General features: G+C 38.2%; 1 protein-coding gene across 10 annotated transcripts in view; it reads right to left on the bottom strand.

Moving 5' to 3' along the window:
- KMT2C (lysine methyltransferase 2C) overlaps positions 1-19,638 on the bottom strand; it is a 154,363-nt gene that overhangs the window by 35,088 nt on the left and 99,637 nt on the right. For 7 of the 10 annotated variants that reach the window (XM_081163407.1, XM_081163406.1, XM_081163411.1 and 4 more), the window contains 15 exons: positions 16,138-16,203; positions 14,832-15,044; positions 13,393-13,521; positions 11,907-12,026; positions 9,848-9,978; positions 8,805-8,991; positions 7,040-7,138; positions 6,634-6,681; positions 3,812-3,949; positions 3,637-3,669; positions 3,426-3,551; positions 2,215-2,353; positions 1,765-1,979; positions 1,425-1,498; positions 382-564 (listed from right to left, as the gene is read on the bottom strand). In XM_081163407.1, coding sequence (XP_081019533.1) covers positions 382-564; positions 1,425-1,498; positions 1,765-1,979; positions 2,215-2,353; positions 3,426-3,551; positions 3,637-3,669; positions 3,812-3,949; positions 6,634-6,681; positions 7,040-7,138; positions 8,805-8,991; positions 9,848-9,978; positions 11,907-12,026; positions 13,393-13,521; positions 14,832-15,044; positions 16,138-16,203 — 1,901 coding nt within the window. The remainder of the gene's footprint in view (positions 1-381; positions 565-1,424; positions 1,499-1,764; positions 1,980-2,214; positions 2,354-3,425; positions 3,552-3,636; positions 3,670-3,811; positions 3,950-6,633; positions 6,682-7,039; positions 7,139-8,804; positions 8,992-9,847; positions 9,979-11,906; positions 12,027-13,392; positions 13,522-14,831; positions 15,045-16,137; positions 16,204-19,638) is intronic. The other 3 variants (XM_081163409.1, XM_081163405.1, XM_081163408.1) reach the window with 3 other exon arrangements.

Raw genomic sequence — 19,638 nt, 5'->3', positions numbered from 1 at the left:
GAGTTCTTCAGGCATTTGCAGTATGGTGGGGCTTCTTAAACTTTCTAACCACAGGTTCAATTTGAGGGGCCTAAAACTTACTGAGGCTACCAGTCTACATAGAGGAGGTACGGGGATGGAGCCAGTCACAAAAGGGTAGCAAATGGAGGAAGTTTAATTTTAGCCCCACTTTTTGTTACTTTAAATTGAGAATTCTCAGTTAAGGTGCTAGGATTATGTAGATGTCACTTCAAAGGCTACCTATACTTGCTGTACACAGCCCATATACAAAGTATATGATAAACTACTATTTCCTTTCCTAGCATCTGATGTTAATTAAGGGCAGCTCTTTCTACAGCTGTACTAGACAAAAGGGGGAATCAAAGACCAAATGCAACACACCTGTCTAAATTTCCACTCTTGCTCATGCTCTGATTCCCTCTGCTTTAATGGGTCCTTAAAGAGTTCAGTGTCAATACGAGAGCTTGGATCAATGCTATCCTGCTGCTGCTGCCTTTTCATGGAATCATTAGACATCTGCACTTTGTTGATCCGCAAGGCAGCTCTATTATCTCGGGCTTTTTGCTGCAAAACAAGCACACATGTAATTTTTTAGACTTGTTTAGACTGATATTGGAAGTAATGCCATTCTTTATTACCAACACAAAACCCACAAACGGTTTACAGGGTTTGAATAAATTTCACATAGGAAATAAGAAACTAGGACACCCTCGGTTACATTTCCAGAAAGGTAGCCATGTTTGTTTGTTGTAGCAAAAACAAAGAGTCTTATGGTACCTGTGAACTACTAATCTTCCTAGACACACAAAGTAAGGTTAATGCACCTATGTCATATCAAAGGTGCAGTTAGCAACACACACACACACACACACACACACACACACACACACTGAAAACAGTACAAGAAAAAGAGTCCTATCCATGTGTTTTGCACCAACAGCAGCTTCACTATTTCATGAAACATATGAAGAGAATTGGGACAATATCCGACATCAAGCTAACCACTGTAAGCACTAAACAGAGCAAATGGGAAATTAAAAAACAACAGACATCATTTCAGTTAATAATATAATCAGTTTAACCATTTAAAAACAGCTATAGGAATTAATTTCCGGGTGATGTTCATGATCTTTACTTTTCCAGAGGATCAAATCATCCTGTCAGTTTTTTAAAAGTTTAGTGTGCAAATTCAACACTAGGTTTTTAGAGATGCAAAACAGCAGTCAGAAGAAAGTAAGTATGGCCCCAAATGCATAAAAAGTAAATTAAGAAAAGTAACTGAAATTCATGTATGTAAAATGCATTTTGCAGAAGCAGTGTGCTTTATAGCAGTTCTAAAACTTAAAATACTTTTAGACTAATTAATGGAAATCAGAGGCATAACGTTTTTTTCTGTTTCAACAAAAATGGCAAATAATCATTACCACATAAGGAGCTCTTTCTTGTGAGCTTGCTTTCCTCCACAATTTAGCAATTTGCTTCACTCTTGTAGTCCAATCTGAGAATGCAGAGGAGAAAAAGGAGTAAGATTTTGTTGTTTTGCATTGATTTGGAATATCATCAATGCATCAGTAAACAGTAAACATGAAACTGTTGCCTTTTTCAGAATTCAGAAAAGTTGAACTTTATGAAATAAGATTGGTGCCTAACAGATTTGTAATGCAAGGTTTAACTCAGTGGACTTCCTGTACTGGCAAGAGGTTGGATTAGATAAGATTTTTTAAGGTTCCTTCCAATTTTATGATTCTACAATTTATAACATACCTGGGAACTCCTCCTTTAGATTTGGAAAATTGATATTTGTGTACAAAACAGGTGCTACAGTTGCCATTTCACCAAGTGCTTCTTCCTTTTCCCACTTAAGAGTGCTTCTCTGCGCGTTAGACATGGTATCACCTTCACCATCCAGTGGTGTAGCAGAAGGAACCCAAGAACTGGTGGGATCATTCATCACCGCATTAAATGCTGTATTCTTATCCCTGGCAAAGCAAAGCAAAATAGGCATTTGTTCATTTCAGTAAACGGAAATACATTATTCCAACAAACACACACAAATTAGCAACACCTCAAAATTATTAATAATTTTGGTTACTCTAAAACCCGGGAAGAAGAGAAATCAGAGAGCCCAACTTGTTAGCATCATTATAGGTTCAATGAATATCATTATAGCGATGCTGAAGTAGAGGATATATCAAATTATTCCATTTTACTCACCTTGTGTCTGTGTATGGTGGCTGTGCTATTGTAGAAAATGAGCCTATACCTCCTCCCGGAACCAAAGTTGTACGAGGAAGATGGGGGCTTGGTCCAATTAGGCCATTTATAAGTGGAACTCTTGAAAATGCATTCTCTCCTTTAAAGAAAAGTTGAAAACACAAATAATATTTATTTATAGTAATTTATTTACATATGGGCTTTTAGGGCATATCCCACCCAAGGTGGCTCACAATAACATAAAGCACAATAACTTCAACAATCTAAAATATCATAATTAAAAAACTGATTACTATCCAAAAACCAATACTCTATGTCAGGAAAAATAAAATGTAATAGTAGTACTTTGCATGTGAAAAGCAAACTAAAACTCTGCTTCACTATTTCACAGTACTAAACTAAACCATTTGAAGGGACATTTTCTGCATACACCAAATATTAAACATTCAAAAAATTTACTCTGTTCTGAAGACTTTGAAAGAAGATAACATCCAGGGATTTTGGTTACTCTAAAATTTTACTCTGTTTTGAAGACTTTGAAAGAAGATAACATCCAGGGACTAAGCTCAAATAACTCTGCCTCTCACATCATGCTATTTTGCAGACTAAAGCCTTGTTTTGGCATTGTTTTCTGGGTTCTGGGATGCTGTACAGGAGACAATGTTTGGTTTCAGGAACATATAATGTTCCTTATTCCATGGCTGGAGCCAGGAGGAGCTGAAAAGATGTTGGCCAAGCATCCTTGAGTACAGGGGTGGGAACCAATGAAGTAGCGGGGGCAGGGAATCTGTCAAGGGCTGGCTTTCTTCAGGGAGAATTTGCCAGGAGCTGAGCGACTGTGGGGCAGGGAAGAGAAGAGACAAAAGTGGATGGAATTTGCAGCACTGAAGAATGTTCTCTGTCACCTTTTCTTCCTCTTTCTACCTCTCTCTCACACATACACATACAACTTCGTAGAGAAAGAAAGAGAGGGTTGGATGCAGCCGCCAGGCCACAGGTTGTTCACTACTGTCCTAGGTAGATAGGAGACAGGCTGTATCAAAAGAAACATATCCACCCTTATAGGATAATTTTATTGATAAAAAGAATTACAAAAACAATACTCTAGCTTCCACTTTTCACAAGACTGGGTGCCAATGACTGAATTGTGTGTGAATTGCTAGCAGCTGCATTTTTATTTTTTATTTTTCAAAAAAAGTTAATAAACAAACCTTGATTATGCAAATGCATGAGTTGAGGAGGTGGCGGTGGTGGGGGTTGTGGCAAAGGAGTTGACTGAGTAGCTGAAGGGCTCAGTACAGCAGTAAATAGGTCTTCAACATCCTTTCCTCCCAGCTCTGCAAAACACTGCATGTGAGTATATAAGGTACGGTTGCATTTAGTAAGCTTCATAAAATGATACTAAAAAGCAAGAGAACATACCTGGAATCTTGTACAGTTTGCCAAGAATTGCACCTGAACAAAGTAAAATCAACAGAAACATTAGCAAACATATACGTACAAGGAATTGTGGTAATTGCAACTAATTAAAACCAAGCAGGAAGTAAATCTAAAAAGAAGATCCTTCATGAGGTAATGATATAAGAGAAACATTTACCATCTGTGACCATCTTGTCCAGTTCAGGGCTCAGGATTCTATCTAACTGTTCTTCACTCAGTGGCCGTGAACTCTGACTGACGCTTTGTGGAGGTATAGAGGATGGATCATCCGATATGGGTCCAATATCTAGTCCAGCTGATGGAAGGAAAAGTATGGTTTTAACTAAAAGACCAGCAATAAGCTGAGGTGCCTAGTTTAACAACTGCTTGGAAAATATATTTGAAGCATATTTTTCTATAACACACCCAACTAAAAAACTCGTTTGGTCTAAGAAACAAAGGTTTTGCAAACCTGACTGAACATTATCCTGAATCATAAGCCTCTCCTGGTATTAAGAACTTAACAATTCCAACAAGTGATTGGATTATTTTAACATTAGAGGCTTCTTTGCAAATATTCATCAGCAGGTAAGAGTTAACCTATGGACACTACAAAACTGTCTCTGGAATAGTTGAAGGAGGAAATACTTTCTTTAGAACTGATATAGATACATTTACAGAGAACTTAATATTGTGTCTAAATCTGGTGAAACAAAAATAGCCTGCAGAAATGGATGACTCTACCCTCTTTGTAAGATTCTGCAATTTACAACCTTTTCTAGTGAAAAAGAACATTTGCCAAAGAGAGCCAAGAATACACTGGGGGCTTCTGCCCAAGGCACTATCCTTAGATGTTAGGTGTGGTTTGCCAGAAACATTATTGTGTCTCTTTCCACCTTTGGCTCTGGGGGTGGCGCTGGGGATGCTCAGCAAAAAACAACATTCTGCTTGGCCTTTTCTCCTATATATTACACAGTAGTAGTTTTTTGTCACAAGTCACTTCTTGGTTCTAAACTTCCTGCAAAGGCGTCTGTCATCAATTACAGTAAAAGAGAGACTTCCCTCCAGGCTCTTCAAAATATATCTCCATCTCCTCTCTGAACTGCTTTCTCTATATTAGAACCTGTAGTACTTCATCTATTCCATAACTGATCTAAATCTGGATTCTGTCTGTTTTTGTGTGTGTTTTTTTACTTACATTATTTATTCACAGTATTTATATAGGTCACCTTGTAATAATATTCTCAGGGTAGCTCACAACAGGAAATAAAACAATTTAACATTCAGTAACAATGATACTATGAAAGTACAAATACAGCTTAAAAACAGTTGCTGAGAATAGAAACAGCTGAAAGCTGAAAGAGATTAAAAAGTATAGGAAAATAAAAAAAGATATTTGCCTGGCACCAAAATGACACCAAGGCAAGTGTAGGTGAGCGTCCCTAGGGAGGTCAATCCATAGCCGGGGTGCTACTACTGTAAAAGCCTCTCTCTCCCTTGGCCACTTGCCCATCTCACTTGTAAGGGGCCCTTGAGTAAGGTCTAGATGGAGAAAGATTCAGGAGCCCTGGTTTTAAGTTATGAAGGGTCTTAAAGTTCAAAAATGTCATCTTGAATTGAGCCTGGAATGGACTAAGAGCCAGTGAACAAGATGAAGCATTGTGAGATCAGCTTATATACCTCAGTACACACCAAAGAGTCCACAAACCCCTGACCACTGGAGCCTCCCAAAGTTGTGTGAGAGAGGAGACAGAGTGGGACAGGGTGGGTTTCCCACCTTCTTCTCCTTCCACATGATTTGCCCCTGCGCAGGATTTCCTTCCTTCCCACTGAAAAAAGCAAAGCTATCTCTGGACCAAATAGGTGTCCTGGACACTTCCCTTGGCTGATCTGCATCCAAATCATGGCAGTTGTGAGTGGCTCTTATCTTTGAAGAACCTTGCAAACATGTCAAGGCATGCTTTTGAGGATTTGTTCACATGTCCTACTGTGCCAAACTGCAGAAGGCCTAAACCACTTGGAAAAGCTCTGTTGAATGATTAATAATTATACTAGACTTGTTCCTGTTATCACATCACACCAATGAGAGGTGGAACTAAGTATTTCCTCATGTTGGATTGGCTAGTGAACACCAGAGAACAGTATATTGCTAAGCAGCACATGGTCATGGTTGCTGAGGCTCAACTGAGTGAGTTTTAGTCAACTTGTCTCAAGGGGATCTGAAGCCCAGGCTATCTAGATTATTTATGACCTCTCTGTCTTCTTGTGTGTTTCTCCTAATGGGTGATATAGGCATTGGGAGTGGTGGTTGTGTAGGAGATTAGATTGAGGTGGCTGAGAATTTCCAGTCTAAGAATGATAGAATTCTTGGAATTCTACATACAAATGTTACTTAAAAGGGTTAGTATCATAAACACACTTAACTTATAGCACTTACTCACCACTTAGTAACTACAATATTTAGCAGTATATGAATTTAAATACTTGGAAATACAGTGTTGAAGCCATTACAAAAAATAATACTTAAAGACATAATAGCTTATATAATCTTTAAAAGTAATGACTCCAACCTTGTGTTTTATGCTTGACAAAGTTGCAGTGTCTATCCAGGGCCAAATTAAAAACTGATATTAACTTTTTATTCATGCTTTTCATAATACAACAAACTAAATTAAAAAAGAAGTCTATCACTGTGATGCTCTATAAAGCATACTTAAATAGTGCAGCAGGAAGGAAACGTGTTACTTTGTACTGTGAAAGGCACACACACAAATCCAGTTATTCGCAACATTTTAAAACAAAATTCTGAAACACTACTAGGTGCACTGCACAGGCAGGTATTTAACATTGCACAAGACTCTGCACACAGAGATAGTGAAAGATGAAAGCATTTTTAGTGACATGGAATATATTTACACATGCAAAAATAAAAAATCAGCCAAAACCACTAGGAAAGATGACTACTTCTAACCATGAATCACCCACTGTTTATTTCCTTACCAAAAGGGGAGGATGAGCTCTCAACCTGGAAAGTGCATAAATCAAGACCTACAAGATCCAAACCAGATAAAATGGATGATTATAACAAGAAAGAAAGAAAAGGAGAGGCTGAAAAAGCAAGAAAGAATATAAACCAAAAGTATATACAGCTGCATGCTAAAATAGTACATGGGAATGCCAGACACCAACAAGATTTTTAAAAGTTATCCCCACATCAATAAAGTGCAAAGTAAAATAAAGTGCAGATTTATTGATCAAAGCAAGAAATAAGAAAGAGTCCTTTGCTTGCTGAAGCATACTTATGGTATAAGAAATACATATATAAATAGTTGCATAATACCATGAACAGGATGATTTTATAAATCAAGACAAATTTCACAAAACCAACAAAAACATATACATGTACCTGAATGATCCCCAGATTTCACTAAATCATCAGAAAGAATTCCAAGTATGTCATCATCAGTGCTCAGCACAAGGGCAGCTAATGGGTCATCCGAGGTACCTACAGAAAACAGGTGCTTTACACAATGAATTTATCCACATTTACCTTTTACTCTGCTCTTTCAAGGCAAAGCTCTGTGCTTTAAAGCTCCATATATGAGTGTGTTTTGGTTGGTCTTTTTGCCCTGAGCTTTCCCCGCAATGACCCTTCTTTAAAGCCAAACTGGAGCAAATGTCAATTTGGGTATTCAGTGGACTGACATTTCTTTTGATTGGAATTTAAAGAGTGGGTTTTTGACCCCAGGGAAAAGCTCTGGAGCAATAAAAAATGGAGGGCACTTGGACACAGCACTTTATATCACAGTCCTTGCCTAGAAAGAGTGGAAGAAAGGTCAGTGTGGAAAAGCCCTTAATCATAACAACTGTGATCCCCCATGTTATTTATCCATTTGCTCTGAGCTCAAGGGTTTTTAAACAGGTATTATTTTGAGTATGTGTTTCTCCAATCAGATACCTTTCTTTTATTTTCTCTTTACGAAAAAGAGGCTTGAATGTTTCTTTGTAAACCGAAAGCTCAAATCTAAGTAAACAGTTGAAACACCATTTAACACTTTGGGAATTGGCCTACAATGACTTAAATCAGAGCAAGAAACTGGCAGGCCATGGGTAGGATACAACCCACCCACAGCACCCCACCTCCTCCCCAGCTATCCCTACAGATTTTAGGCTTGAAAAAAAGCCTCCTATTTGGAGCCCATAGAATCCTTTTTCCAAGCTTAATTGCAGTGCAGGGGGCCATGGGGGGAGGGAATCACAGCTGTGATCCTCTTCTGGAAGCAACCTCCAGTGTAATTAGGCTTGAAAACAGCCGTACCAGTGGAAGGCTTTACTCAAGCCTAATTGCTATGGGTGCGGGGATGGATTTCACAAAGGGGGCAGCTAGGAAGGGAAGGGTTAATCATGCAATCTCTGTGAGGATACCCTCTTTCGCAATTAAGACTGATAAGGCCTATTTGTGTGTATGTGTGAAAAAGAGTGAGATCCTGCATATATGTATGTGTGTGCAGCATAATTATGTGGTGTGTGCAGTACATTTATGTGGACACACCAGCTCCTGCAGTACTTTAGGCCCATGCCCTTTTGTTTGGGCCTTACTCACCACTGGCATGTAGGTGCCAGAAAGTGGCCTACGGCTGAAAAATGTTCCTCACCCCCGTGCTGAAACAGCTTGGGTCCATATAACACCTTCCCCATATAATAAACATAGACTGTAATGTCAGCCACTGCTGTCCTGGCCCAGGCTTCATAATCTTTGGTTTTATACCATCTGCACTCCAGCAATTTTTCTCAACTGCTTCAGAAACATGAGCTCTTTGGTAAATCAGGGGGATTCTTGTCACTATAATGAGAGAGTATACTCAAGAGCCACTGTCCAATTGCTACCATCTGCTGACGAGACAATATAGCTATCAGGTTTGAGTACAATTCCACCCCTTCCAACAATGTTGGAAACCTATAGGAACTGTAAACTGCCAGAAGGGCCATAGCTCAGCAGTAGAGAACACACTTACTGAGAATACTAATTAATAAGATAGCTAAGGAAATTATTCAAAATACTTTCCCTAACCACTGTCCTTCTACCAATCCACTCAAAATTCCTGCTTTTAAGAACTCTGCTCTTCAAGTACCCCTTACCAAAAGAAACAAAAACATACAAGCCGTTGTACCTTGTATTCCAGATTTTGATGGAGCTGGAGTGGAAGTTGAGCTAAGAAGTGGATCTGAAGATGGATCTAGGAAATTTGTGTTCAAATTTGCTTTGCAAGAAATGTTAAGGCTGTCTTCACATAAATTATCTAAACTTGGTTTTCTTTGTCTACTGGTATCTAGGAGGTCTTTTCCAAAGAAGGCTTCCTACAAGGAAAAACAAACACATTCCCTACATTTGAGCACTGGAACACAAAACCAAAAACTGATTTCTTTACATACAAAACTATTGTTCACCCAATTTAGTTCATTCTAATGTTAACTTTGTGGCTAGAACATAGTAAAATTAAACTCAACACAAATGACTATTTTTTAATGTAAAGTTCTTGAAGTTAATTCATCGCCCTTTACTTCCTATTCATATACTTGTATCCTATGTAAAAAGAAGAAACATTTCCAATTTGGGGCAATTCTCCCCTCACTCAACAGCTCCCCTTGCCCATCCAAGGTTGTTCAGGAAGCCCCCTGACCCCTTGGATAAGCTTTTTGGAGCACATAGACAGCTGCTAGAGTGAAGAGTAGATGGGGAACTTTTCTTCTGCGAACTTGGTTCAATTCACCTATCTTAGCATACAAACTAGGTAATATATGGTGAAAAGAATTAAGTTCTCCATATTGCTCCATGCTGCTGAAAAAATAGCCTCTGTTTATAAGAATCAGTATACAAAATTAAATCCTCCTAGCAAGGGCAAACTACTTTCAACTGAAGCATCTATATCAACATTAATACAGACATTTGGGTTATGTCTGAATAACATTCTATTGTTTTTGTTGGAAAACAAACGAAACAGGAAAATTAGAAGGAAAGGTGTAATTTATGTTTTAATGCTTAATAGCAAAAGGAGGCTGTTGAAACGATCGCTCTTTATGCAAAATCAACTTAGAGTGATAATGAATTACATAACTGGAAAGCAAATGTTTGTGTTTTACACCGATTAACAGTTTATTCAATATATGCAAATGCTAATCTTAAGCAGCACGCTATGCATAGCAATGACTATACCTGCAAGTACGCTGGGAAGATTTCTTCAAGCTTGTTTTTCTTCTTCCTGTAACGCTTTTTAATTTTTTCTGTATTCTCTGAAACAGGAGTAGTTTCATCAACGGGTGTATCTAGTAGCTGTTCACTCCAACCTAACAATGACAAACATGCATAATAACAAATTTACTTATAACTCTTGCCCACTCTTGAGGTATTGCCCCACTCTGTTTAGCATCTGTACACCTTAGTTTAAAACAGCAATATTATAAAAATTACAATAATGCAGAACTGCAGAGATGGACCAATTTAGCAAATGATGCATAATGTTTTCTTAAGGTATTCAGAGATGTAAAGAGAAATGAAACAAAATCAACAAAATTATTTCTGGGCTGAATTGAGATAACTGTGAAATAATTGCATTCAAGGAAGATAGGGAATGGTTTTTCTTCAACAGAAAATGATTGTTGAATACTGTATACCAGGGACGTCCAACTCCCAAGAGACTGTGATCTACTCAAAGAATAAAAAACTGGCAGTGATCTACCCCTTTTCGGGGGTGGGGAGTTCAGCTTTTTTTTAGAGGGGAGTATCCCGTGATTGGCCCGAACCTCCCACGGATCAACCAGTTGATCCCAAACAACCTGTTGGATATCCCTGCTATATACTGTAGATTGCATATCTGTATTTGTATACATTTTAGTAACAAAGCCTCATAAGTGACAAATGCTATTTTTAAACAAATAAAATTTATTACTGAATTAAACCTGTTAAAAGGATGTTTCATTTAGGTGCTTTCATTAATTCTCATTATATTATTTTATATTAGCAGGATTGTTATTTTTCTCTTGTCACCCAAATGATACTGTGCACAGTTATTCAGCTACTGAAGTAACACTTAAATACATTTAGCACCTTTTCAAGTGTTAAGGAAATGTCTGCAGTGTGTCAAGATATGGAACCTACACATTACCACCTACGTTATGAAAAGCATCAGGAGAGATTTCTAAAAGATTGAGGGGAATTCCTACTTTTGATGAGCATTATTAGGTAACTGAACAAGTCAGTTATGGGTAAATCAATATAATGAATCCAACTGAAGTATCATCCACTTTGCAGTTACTGTCCATTCCTAAAACAAAGCTATGCTAACATAACATTTCATTAACATTGCCTTCATAATGATACAATCTATTGAGACAACAAGACCCAAACCCCAAATTATTGATTATGGTAAAATCCCTGGTTCTAAACAGAGCATTAAAAGTATTGGAGTTTGTGTACATGTTAAGTAAGGAGGGATTTAACCAGGTTAAAGTACCGGTAATTTATCAAGAGCAGATGCTATCACTACAATTTTTTAAAAGGCTGTACTGCAAGAAACCCATTTGTCGGTTTTCCCTCAACACTACTACATTACCTGTAGCCACCTCCTGACAGGCAATTCTGAGTATAAATGGGCAGCATGAGACAGTGTGAACAGATGGCAGAAACAAGGTGAGGTGGGTGGGTGAGCAAGCAGTTGCAGGTGAGGTGAAGAGTTTTATTTGGCCCATAATTTAAGTAAACTGACCTAATTCACACAGATCAGAATGCAGTGATCCTTCCTCTGAATTTCACAATACAGTTTTTTTTGCTTTAAAACATACTGAAGTATGTCATTTAGGATAAAGAATTTATAGAAATGCATACATTGAAATAAAATGTTTATTTCAATATGTATTTTGCAGTAAAATACTGCAAAAAAATAAATAAATAACAATTTTCATAGTTTTTTTTAATCCACAGATTAATGCACAAATGGTATGGAACAGGCGTAAGAATAAAAACATGCAAAATTAATATGAACTGCTCAGGACAGGCACTTTTAAAATGATGCTTCAGGAATAAGTATGTGCTATGGGAAGTGCTGAAAATACAGATGTGGAGAAAACCAGTAGTTAATTTTTTAAAAAATTGCATTATAATGAATCTTAACAATATAATGCTCCTATATTGGAGTACATGTTGCTATAGTGACAGATAATTTAACATAACTATCAGTGTCACATTTAAGTGGTTGATTCACATAATTAGTACCCACTTTCATCTCTGCTGGGTATCTGCTCAGATACAGAGCCAGAGGAGTCCTTCCTTGAAAGAGATCGTTTTGTTTTTCCCTGTCCCGTACGACTCCGCTGACGTACCATAAATCCACCAATGCCTGTAAAAACACATACACATAATACACCTTGAATTTATTTGAATTAGGAAAACATACTTGGATTTCACCTTTTTGTAGATTCACAAACACTAAAGTCCACCTTAAGTATAAAACTGGAAGTGGATACACAGTACATATTTAGTAAGCAACTGGCTCTACATCAGAATACAAGAGGTGGTCATGCAACTTATTTTATGCTACCAGAACATGTGTCCAGGAGCTTTGAGTGATCCAGATGCATGGTCCTGAGATGTATATGTAATGAAAATGATGCACCAGTGCCTCACATACTATAGCAGGGATAGTGAACCCTTGATCCGTGGGCAGCAAGCCATGGCCAACTGCCCCACTCCTGATGTCATATGTAATATCAGGTGAGAGTCTTAAAGTGTTTCCAATTACAGTATTCTCTGGCAAGGGAGGCTTGCTGTCAGTGCCAATCAGCAGTGACAATAAGCTTTCACGAATCAACTAACTGCTACAGAGTTTCCCATCAGAAAAGAATTAGAATGGAAAGCATCTGCCAAAAACCCAATGACTATAGACCAACACAGGAGAATATGATGTCTATCTAGCAAACTTAACCAGATGGAATATGGAAGGGTGAAATAGAATGTCCTTTCATTCTTGCTGAGAGGATAATTTACTGGGTAAGACATTAGGTAGAAGTACAGACGAAGTACAGACGTTGGGAGAGTTAGGAACAAACTGATTAGACCTACTGATGTTTAGACCTACTGATCCTTGTAGAACATGCAAAATTCCCTCATCCTACATGTATAGAAAAAGAGTCTAAATTGAAACGTTTGGATTATGTTGTTGTGACAAGGAAAACAATATTCCAACTTCACTTTCAAAGCTAGTGTCCCCCTTCCTGATACAGACTGTCTAGAGTTATTATACTTTGCACATGCACTGGGGCAGAAAAGAAATTTCTTTTAACTGCTATGGTAGTTATTTGCTTTAATGAAAGGTGCTCTAACAGCACCGCCATGATAGTGTTATGGGGAGATAGTGTGTGCTCGCATAGACATTTTCCTGTCTTATACAGTGGAAGCAAACCACTCAGAACAGCAGGCCACCTATCAGGTTTAATGATCCAATGGCAAGTTTCAATACAAAATTAGTACTTAAGAGAATGATACGGTAGTTCTCCTGTTTCGCAACATTGGAACACCATTCTTTAGAATCAGGAAATGAATTGCAACTCAATTAGAGGAAGCTGGAATATACAACAAACAGGGAAGTGATAATTCTCAGCAAAATCTTATTTAGTCACTCAAGTTTGTAAGTTAAAAGATTATTTACATATAGATAATAAATATAAACCTAATGAATATGCAAACATCTGGAGCATGTACTCTACCAGGTCTGTATGGTTTTCTCTTTCTCTTTTTAATCCCCTCAGTTCCTTCTACTCCTTTAGGATCATCATCTGCAGGCTCCCGTTCAGGGCTTGTATCAGATTTTCCCTCACAGTCCATGAGATCTCCTTCTGAATTTAAACACACACAAACACATAAAACAATTATAAAGTAAAATTCATAGGAAGTTGTCATTTTCTCTTACAGAATTCTCAGGAAAAAGCTTCCTAAGGTATGTAATGGCATATATAAAATAATGAGCATAATAAAATCACACACAATTTTAAATGACAGCACACTGAGGTAGTAGTAGTAAAAACGGACTCTGCTAAAATCAAATGCCGGGAAAAGACAGAAGGTATAAATGCTACTAGGGATGGTGACTGACATGCAGAGAAAGGTGCGGAATTTCAGAGGCAGGGTGCCATAACTGAAAAGGCCCTGTTTGCCACCCAATGCACCTCTGATGGTGGGATGGGGGGGGTGCACTGAGCAGAGCTTCCAAGTTCAAGTAGTTCTTCTAAGTCTGCTGGTCCAGGGTCATCTAAGGTTCATCCGGCTTGAATGTCATTAGGACATGTGTACTTGTGCCCAGGTCCCATTTCTTCAACCTGAGTAGCAGCTGGCAATCAGTAAAAGTTGCTAAAAGGTACTGAAGGTATGGAAGACAGCTGGGCATCCTGTTTAGGGGAGTTTTTACTGTTTGATGTTTTATCGTGTTTTTAATGTTCTGTTGGGAGCTGCCCAGAGTGGCTGGGGAAACCATCTAGATGGGTGGGGGTAATGATGATGATGATGATGATGATGATGATGATGATGATAATAATAATAATAATAATAATAATAATAATAATAATAATTAAACAGCACCTAATACACCTGTACTCATAAGCAGGCACTTATCATACTAATGAATAGCAATATTGTTGGGTATTTTATTACATGGGTTTTATTATGCAAGTCGTCTTTCTACTATGTGTCAGTAAGTATTGTACTAGTCAGGTATTTCTCATTAAAGTTAAAATCCATTCATGACCTATGTATCTCCTTATATAACATCACCATTGTGAAAGTCTAACATCCCTTTGCTAATAAAGGTACTGGGAATTAATTGCTTATGTCATAGCACTTACACCAACATGGAAGGGCTCCAGATGCAGTGGTGGAGTACCTGTTTTGCATGCAAAAGGTTGCTAAAGCCACTGATAGGCAGAGCAGGCAACCAAAGAGTTATATATAGTTGGAAGGTTTCTTGGAGATAATCTAGTCCAAACCTCTGCTACATGCAGATCTGTAACATTCTGTCTACTGAAGGGCAAAATTTCTGGTTCTCTTCTGGAAGACCTGAACTACTGAAAATCCCAACTGCCTCAATAACCCATATCCTTCTGTAAACTGCTTCTATTGTTAACAGCGACATACAGCACAAAGCAACAATTACCTCTACTGTCATCCATCTCGCCATCCCTTGAGTGTTCTGATTGGATGTCAGGCAGGGTCTGGAGTACAGCCACACTATTCTGGTTTATAATCTTCAACTTGAGCTTTGGCTTTGTCCGTTTTCTTCTTGGTACAACAGCACTGAGGCTCTGTAACTGAGACATCCCTGTTTCTGTCAGACAGACTCCATCCTGAGTGTATGTCTTCGGTGGGTCTATGAAATTTGCATGAACCATAACAGGAATACACAACTTTAATAACCTTAGCTTACAAGCATTGTGTAACTATATTCCACCACCCCCCAACTTTAAGGAACTTGCAATTAACATACTAACAATTATCCATTGTAACATCAGAGCAAAAGAAATAAAAATGAGCAGAACTATTTCTGAAGTAAATCAACATTGGTTCAGAATAACACAAAGCTTTTCCATTGATATATTATTTATTCCAATCTGATAGAAAGAACAAATGACTGGTTCACATGTCATGCTAAACTCAACCATGGTTTAGTAAAAGTGTGTGGGTTCCCAGAGTCTGGGAACAATCCTCTTTGATTGTTTTACTGCTGCACCATGCTGAACTAAGCCACAACATCTGAATCTGGGCTTCAAGTTTTGCTTTTTCCAGACTAACCATGGGCGCTAACCAAGGTTTGTCCTGTGGTTTATGGTTTTTTCCAGGACAGGCTGGGTTCAGATGGCACACTAAGCCAAACTATGGTTTCACTAAAGTGTGGTGAGTGAATTACCAGGGGTGAAGCAGCAATGAGCTCCTCCCTGGAAGCCTATGTGGTCTTGCTAAGCCTAAATTTGGATTAGCATGAAATGCAAACCAGACCATTGTTTCTTTACAGTTTTCTTGATTGCTTCCTGCAGATATTTCTTCATGCTATCACCATAGCATAACTACTTTGACCCTGCAAAGGTTCTACTCAAACTGAGTCCAAGGAAAAACCCCAAAAGGCTGTTCCATAAGCAATTTATAGCAGTGCTCATGTTAAGGGAGAAAAGGTAACAAATTAATGAAATCCAGGAAAAAACCACCCACTAAAATGTCCCATTTCAGCCCTGTTTTGGGCTCACTTTAGGGATTTACTTAAACAAAAAATCTGCCTGTTCCATAAATTTTGAAGAGCAGTTGCATGTTCAAAAAAACAAAACTTATAAGCACACACTTTTAGTAAGAGGCGATATGATGACAAAAGATAAAAAGAGCTAAGAAACGTATTGATACATTGTATAACTTATTTCTAGGTTAAGCAGTAACCATGTTAGGGGGGAGAAATAAAGAATTTTAAAAGTTACCAAATTCCTTTGCTTTTGTTATAATTTGAGGGGCAACTGATGGTTCACAGCATTCAGAGGAAGGCACTGAAAGATAAAAATTGAAATTGGCTGTGAGTCCTGGAAGACCTGCTCCCTGCCTTGCAGGCCTTTTCCACATGGCAATGCCCTTATTGACTCCAGCTACAAAAGCTGAGGCTGCTGAAGAAGCCGGATATCATCTGGTCTGTCTCAGTGCAGACCCAGGTCATCAAGTCTGAGCTTCCACAGCTGCCACCACCTGCCATCAACCACTATTGGCAGGACTGGCAACAACAACACTAGATATGTTCTATGTTCATAATAGTATTTTATTCTCTTGTAAACTATGCTACTTTAAATGTGCATTTTATATTGGACTTCCTTTAGTAATGTTTTATTTTGAAATATTTTAAGATAATACTGTAGTTTCCTGTTATTAATATTGCTTTGGCTGTGTACCCTATAAATGACTTTCATCAGTAACATTTTATTATAGATTGCTTTATTTGATGTTTTAATGTACTGTAAACCGCTTTAAGATTTTTTTCCTTAAAAATATAAAGCGGTATAGAAATGAAATGCATAATGATGATGATGTTGCTTGTATTAAAATATATAATCTTCTATAACTATAGTTTTTGATGTTGGTATCATTTGTAATCTTCTGCAAGTCTCTTGTGCTCAGGCATGTCAGAAGAGCATTATTAAATTTTTGAACAATTGAATTTTTTTAGGCTAACAAATTTCAGTTGACATTCACTGTTACCAGGAATACAGTGGAAGGCTGAATATACAAATTAAAAACAACTATGTGCTAATAGTGTGTTGAAGAAATGCTTATATTTCTGGAAGCACTAGGCACAATCTAAAGAACATTAATTCCATAACAGCTCTCATTGAAAGCAGTAAAGCTTACAGCCTAATTCCATTCATGCATACCTGCAAGTTATTTTTTTTATGACCTGTTTTTACCCACAGCACCAGAACACTCTGCCAAGGCACCTATGCACACAATTTCTTACTGATATACCAGATGACTGCTTACTCTCTGGTAGGTCTTCCTCTCTGCTGGTAGAGTGGCACTTACTCAACTTCCAAAGGACCCTCAGTTGGCCTTTGGCTGGCTTTAAGATTGCTCCCTTAAATCAAGCCTTTCTCTGGGTTGTGAGAGAAAGCGCAATGTACCATTTGTCCCTTTCAACAATAGCATTCATTTATTTTATTTCTTTGTATGCACAGCCTGCTCCATCTTGAAAAATCTAGGCAGGTATCAATTAATTTTAAAAAAATGTAAATAATGCCTTTAAAATAAAATGAAAATCTAATTTGATGTAAACCTGAACAAGTTTATTTTTTAATGGTGTGGGAAACAACATTCCATAGAGGTTAAAGCCTGGATAATTTGAGAGACAGGGGGGTGGAAAGGCAGAAGCACATTTGGGAAGCCAGAGAGGCAGCAGTCCCATTTGACTTAGAAATAGCTAATTAAGACAAAGCATGATAATTTCAGAATTAACTAGCAAGAAATAGTATGGGCAGACAGTGATTTGGATGTGGCAGCTGTCAGATTAACATATGAAGAAAACAAGAAACATAAGTTAGTTTAAAGATCAATGACACAATCTGCCAAGTGGTCAACCTCCATGAAGGACTCTGGTGCAAGACCCTTTGAAATAGATGGAAGTCTGCCATTCTGCTATCACAGTCATTTCCCAAAACCTTCCATGTATCAAAAGGTTATTGGAAAACCATTAGCAGCCCACTAAGAAGGGTTTCAGGATATGAAATTCTTTTAGACCCAGTGTTGTTGTTTTTACCCTTTTTCTGCATTATGTGGAAGACACAGTGAAGTAAGATCAAAAAGAATTTACTGCATGGTTTCTAATACAGTAACCACCACTAGAATTTTATAGCTGCTGGAATTTTATATGCAGGAAGGTGAGAGTGGAGATTATCAATGACACCACCTATTGAAGAATGGATTGGTAAAATATGGAAGTTTGCTTCAATGGCTGAATTAATATGATACATCAGACCCAAAGTGGGGGAGACAATAACAAGGTAAATTTATGATGAATGTCATTTCCTTTATCAAATATAGTAAGAAAAATTGGATGCAATCTGATATAAACCATGGTTTAATGTGAAATGTGATTAATTTTGCCATTTGGAATTCCTTAATGGTGGGAAGCAACAAGAAACTGGTCACCTTTGAACGTGATATGACAGAAAAGAAAGAAAGAGAAATGAAGTCAGAGTAGCAGTTATGCTTCATTTGTGGATAGCGCCTTAGCTTCCATAATATATGGAACAATAATGATTGAACTGAGGATAAATCTTGTGACAATGCCTTTATATATATAAAAAAGGATGAGTGTGAGAAAAGAGAAAAATTTGGAAATGTGTTTCTGGTATTAAGAAAGAATGAAAAACTGGAAGTTATTACAGGATATTGTTAATAAAAACTATTGATAGGAATAGCTATCCATGTGTTTGATATGATGTAGAGAAATGCGGTATATATGTTTGTTTGCCTAGAAGGTTTTCTCTGTGTGTTTTATTTGGGGGGGGGGATATTCTGTGTCCTCTTTGACTGTCAAAGGTCATGGCCTTATATTGTTATTATGTCAAAAGCCTGTCTGGCATTGGCAGCTTAGTGAGAGGTAGGAGAGAGGCAATCACCTTGAGAATTTATTATATACGGCCTGGATCAGGTAAATTTATTCAAATTGGTCTATGTGGCTGCCAGCTAGGAAAAGAGTTGAGATTTGACAGGGAGAGATGGTACAGTAACTCTGACTGCCATCATCATTGCTTAGAGCAGTGGTTCCCAATTAGGGGTCCAGGGACCCCTGGCGGTCCATGGAACACATCCAGGGAGTCCACGGCCCCATCCCTTGCTTCCCCCCAGCTAAAATTTTGTCATTTTTGCATGGTAAAATCACAAATTTTATGGTCTGTTTTAGCGCTGCGCGGTTTTCCAAGATATTGGCCAAAATTGGTTTTGAAATCACACCTCAATAATGATTTTGACCCGGCAATACACAGCCATATATTGCTCCTCATGCGAAGGAAAGCAGGGCAGCTGATTGCAAGGTGCTGCCTTTCGCTCATGCTGACGGAGAGCAGGGCAGCTGATTACCCTCACATCAAGGCACTGAGGCAGAGCAGCTTTTCTCAGTCAGCAGGAAAGAAGCCACAGTAGATGTGCATCTTCGCTGGCTGCTCCACTGACAGCGACTTCATGCACCCCCCCATCCCTATCCCCTCTCACTCAAACCACGAAGTAGAGGTGACTCCGCTTCTTCAACTCCCCCCACATATACGATCTCCACAGCTACGCCTTCCCTCATTGTCACACCTTGTTTGATTGCCATGACTGTTCCTTCCCTCACCCCCATGCCTGATTTCCAATTTCAGACATTGTGATATATCAGAATATTGTGATGTTTATCTGTTGATGTATCACAATGTTGAAAACCAGATATCACTCAGCCCTGG

This window comes from Podarcis bocagei (assembly GCF_964188305.1).
Source record: "Podarcis bocagei genome assembly, chromosome: 12".
Classification (NCBI taxonomy): domain Eukaryota; kingdom Metazoa; phylum Chordata; class Lepidosauria; order Squamata; family Lacertidae; genus Podarcis; species Podarcis bocagei.
The sequence above is the reverse complement of the archived record's forward strand: the minus strand, read 5'-3'. Positions and strand labels throughout refer to the sequence as shown.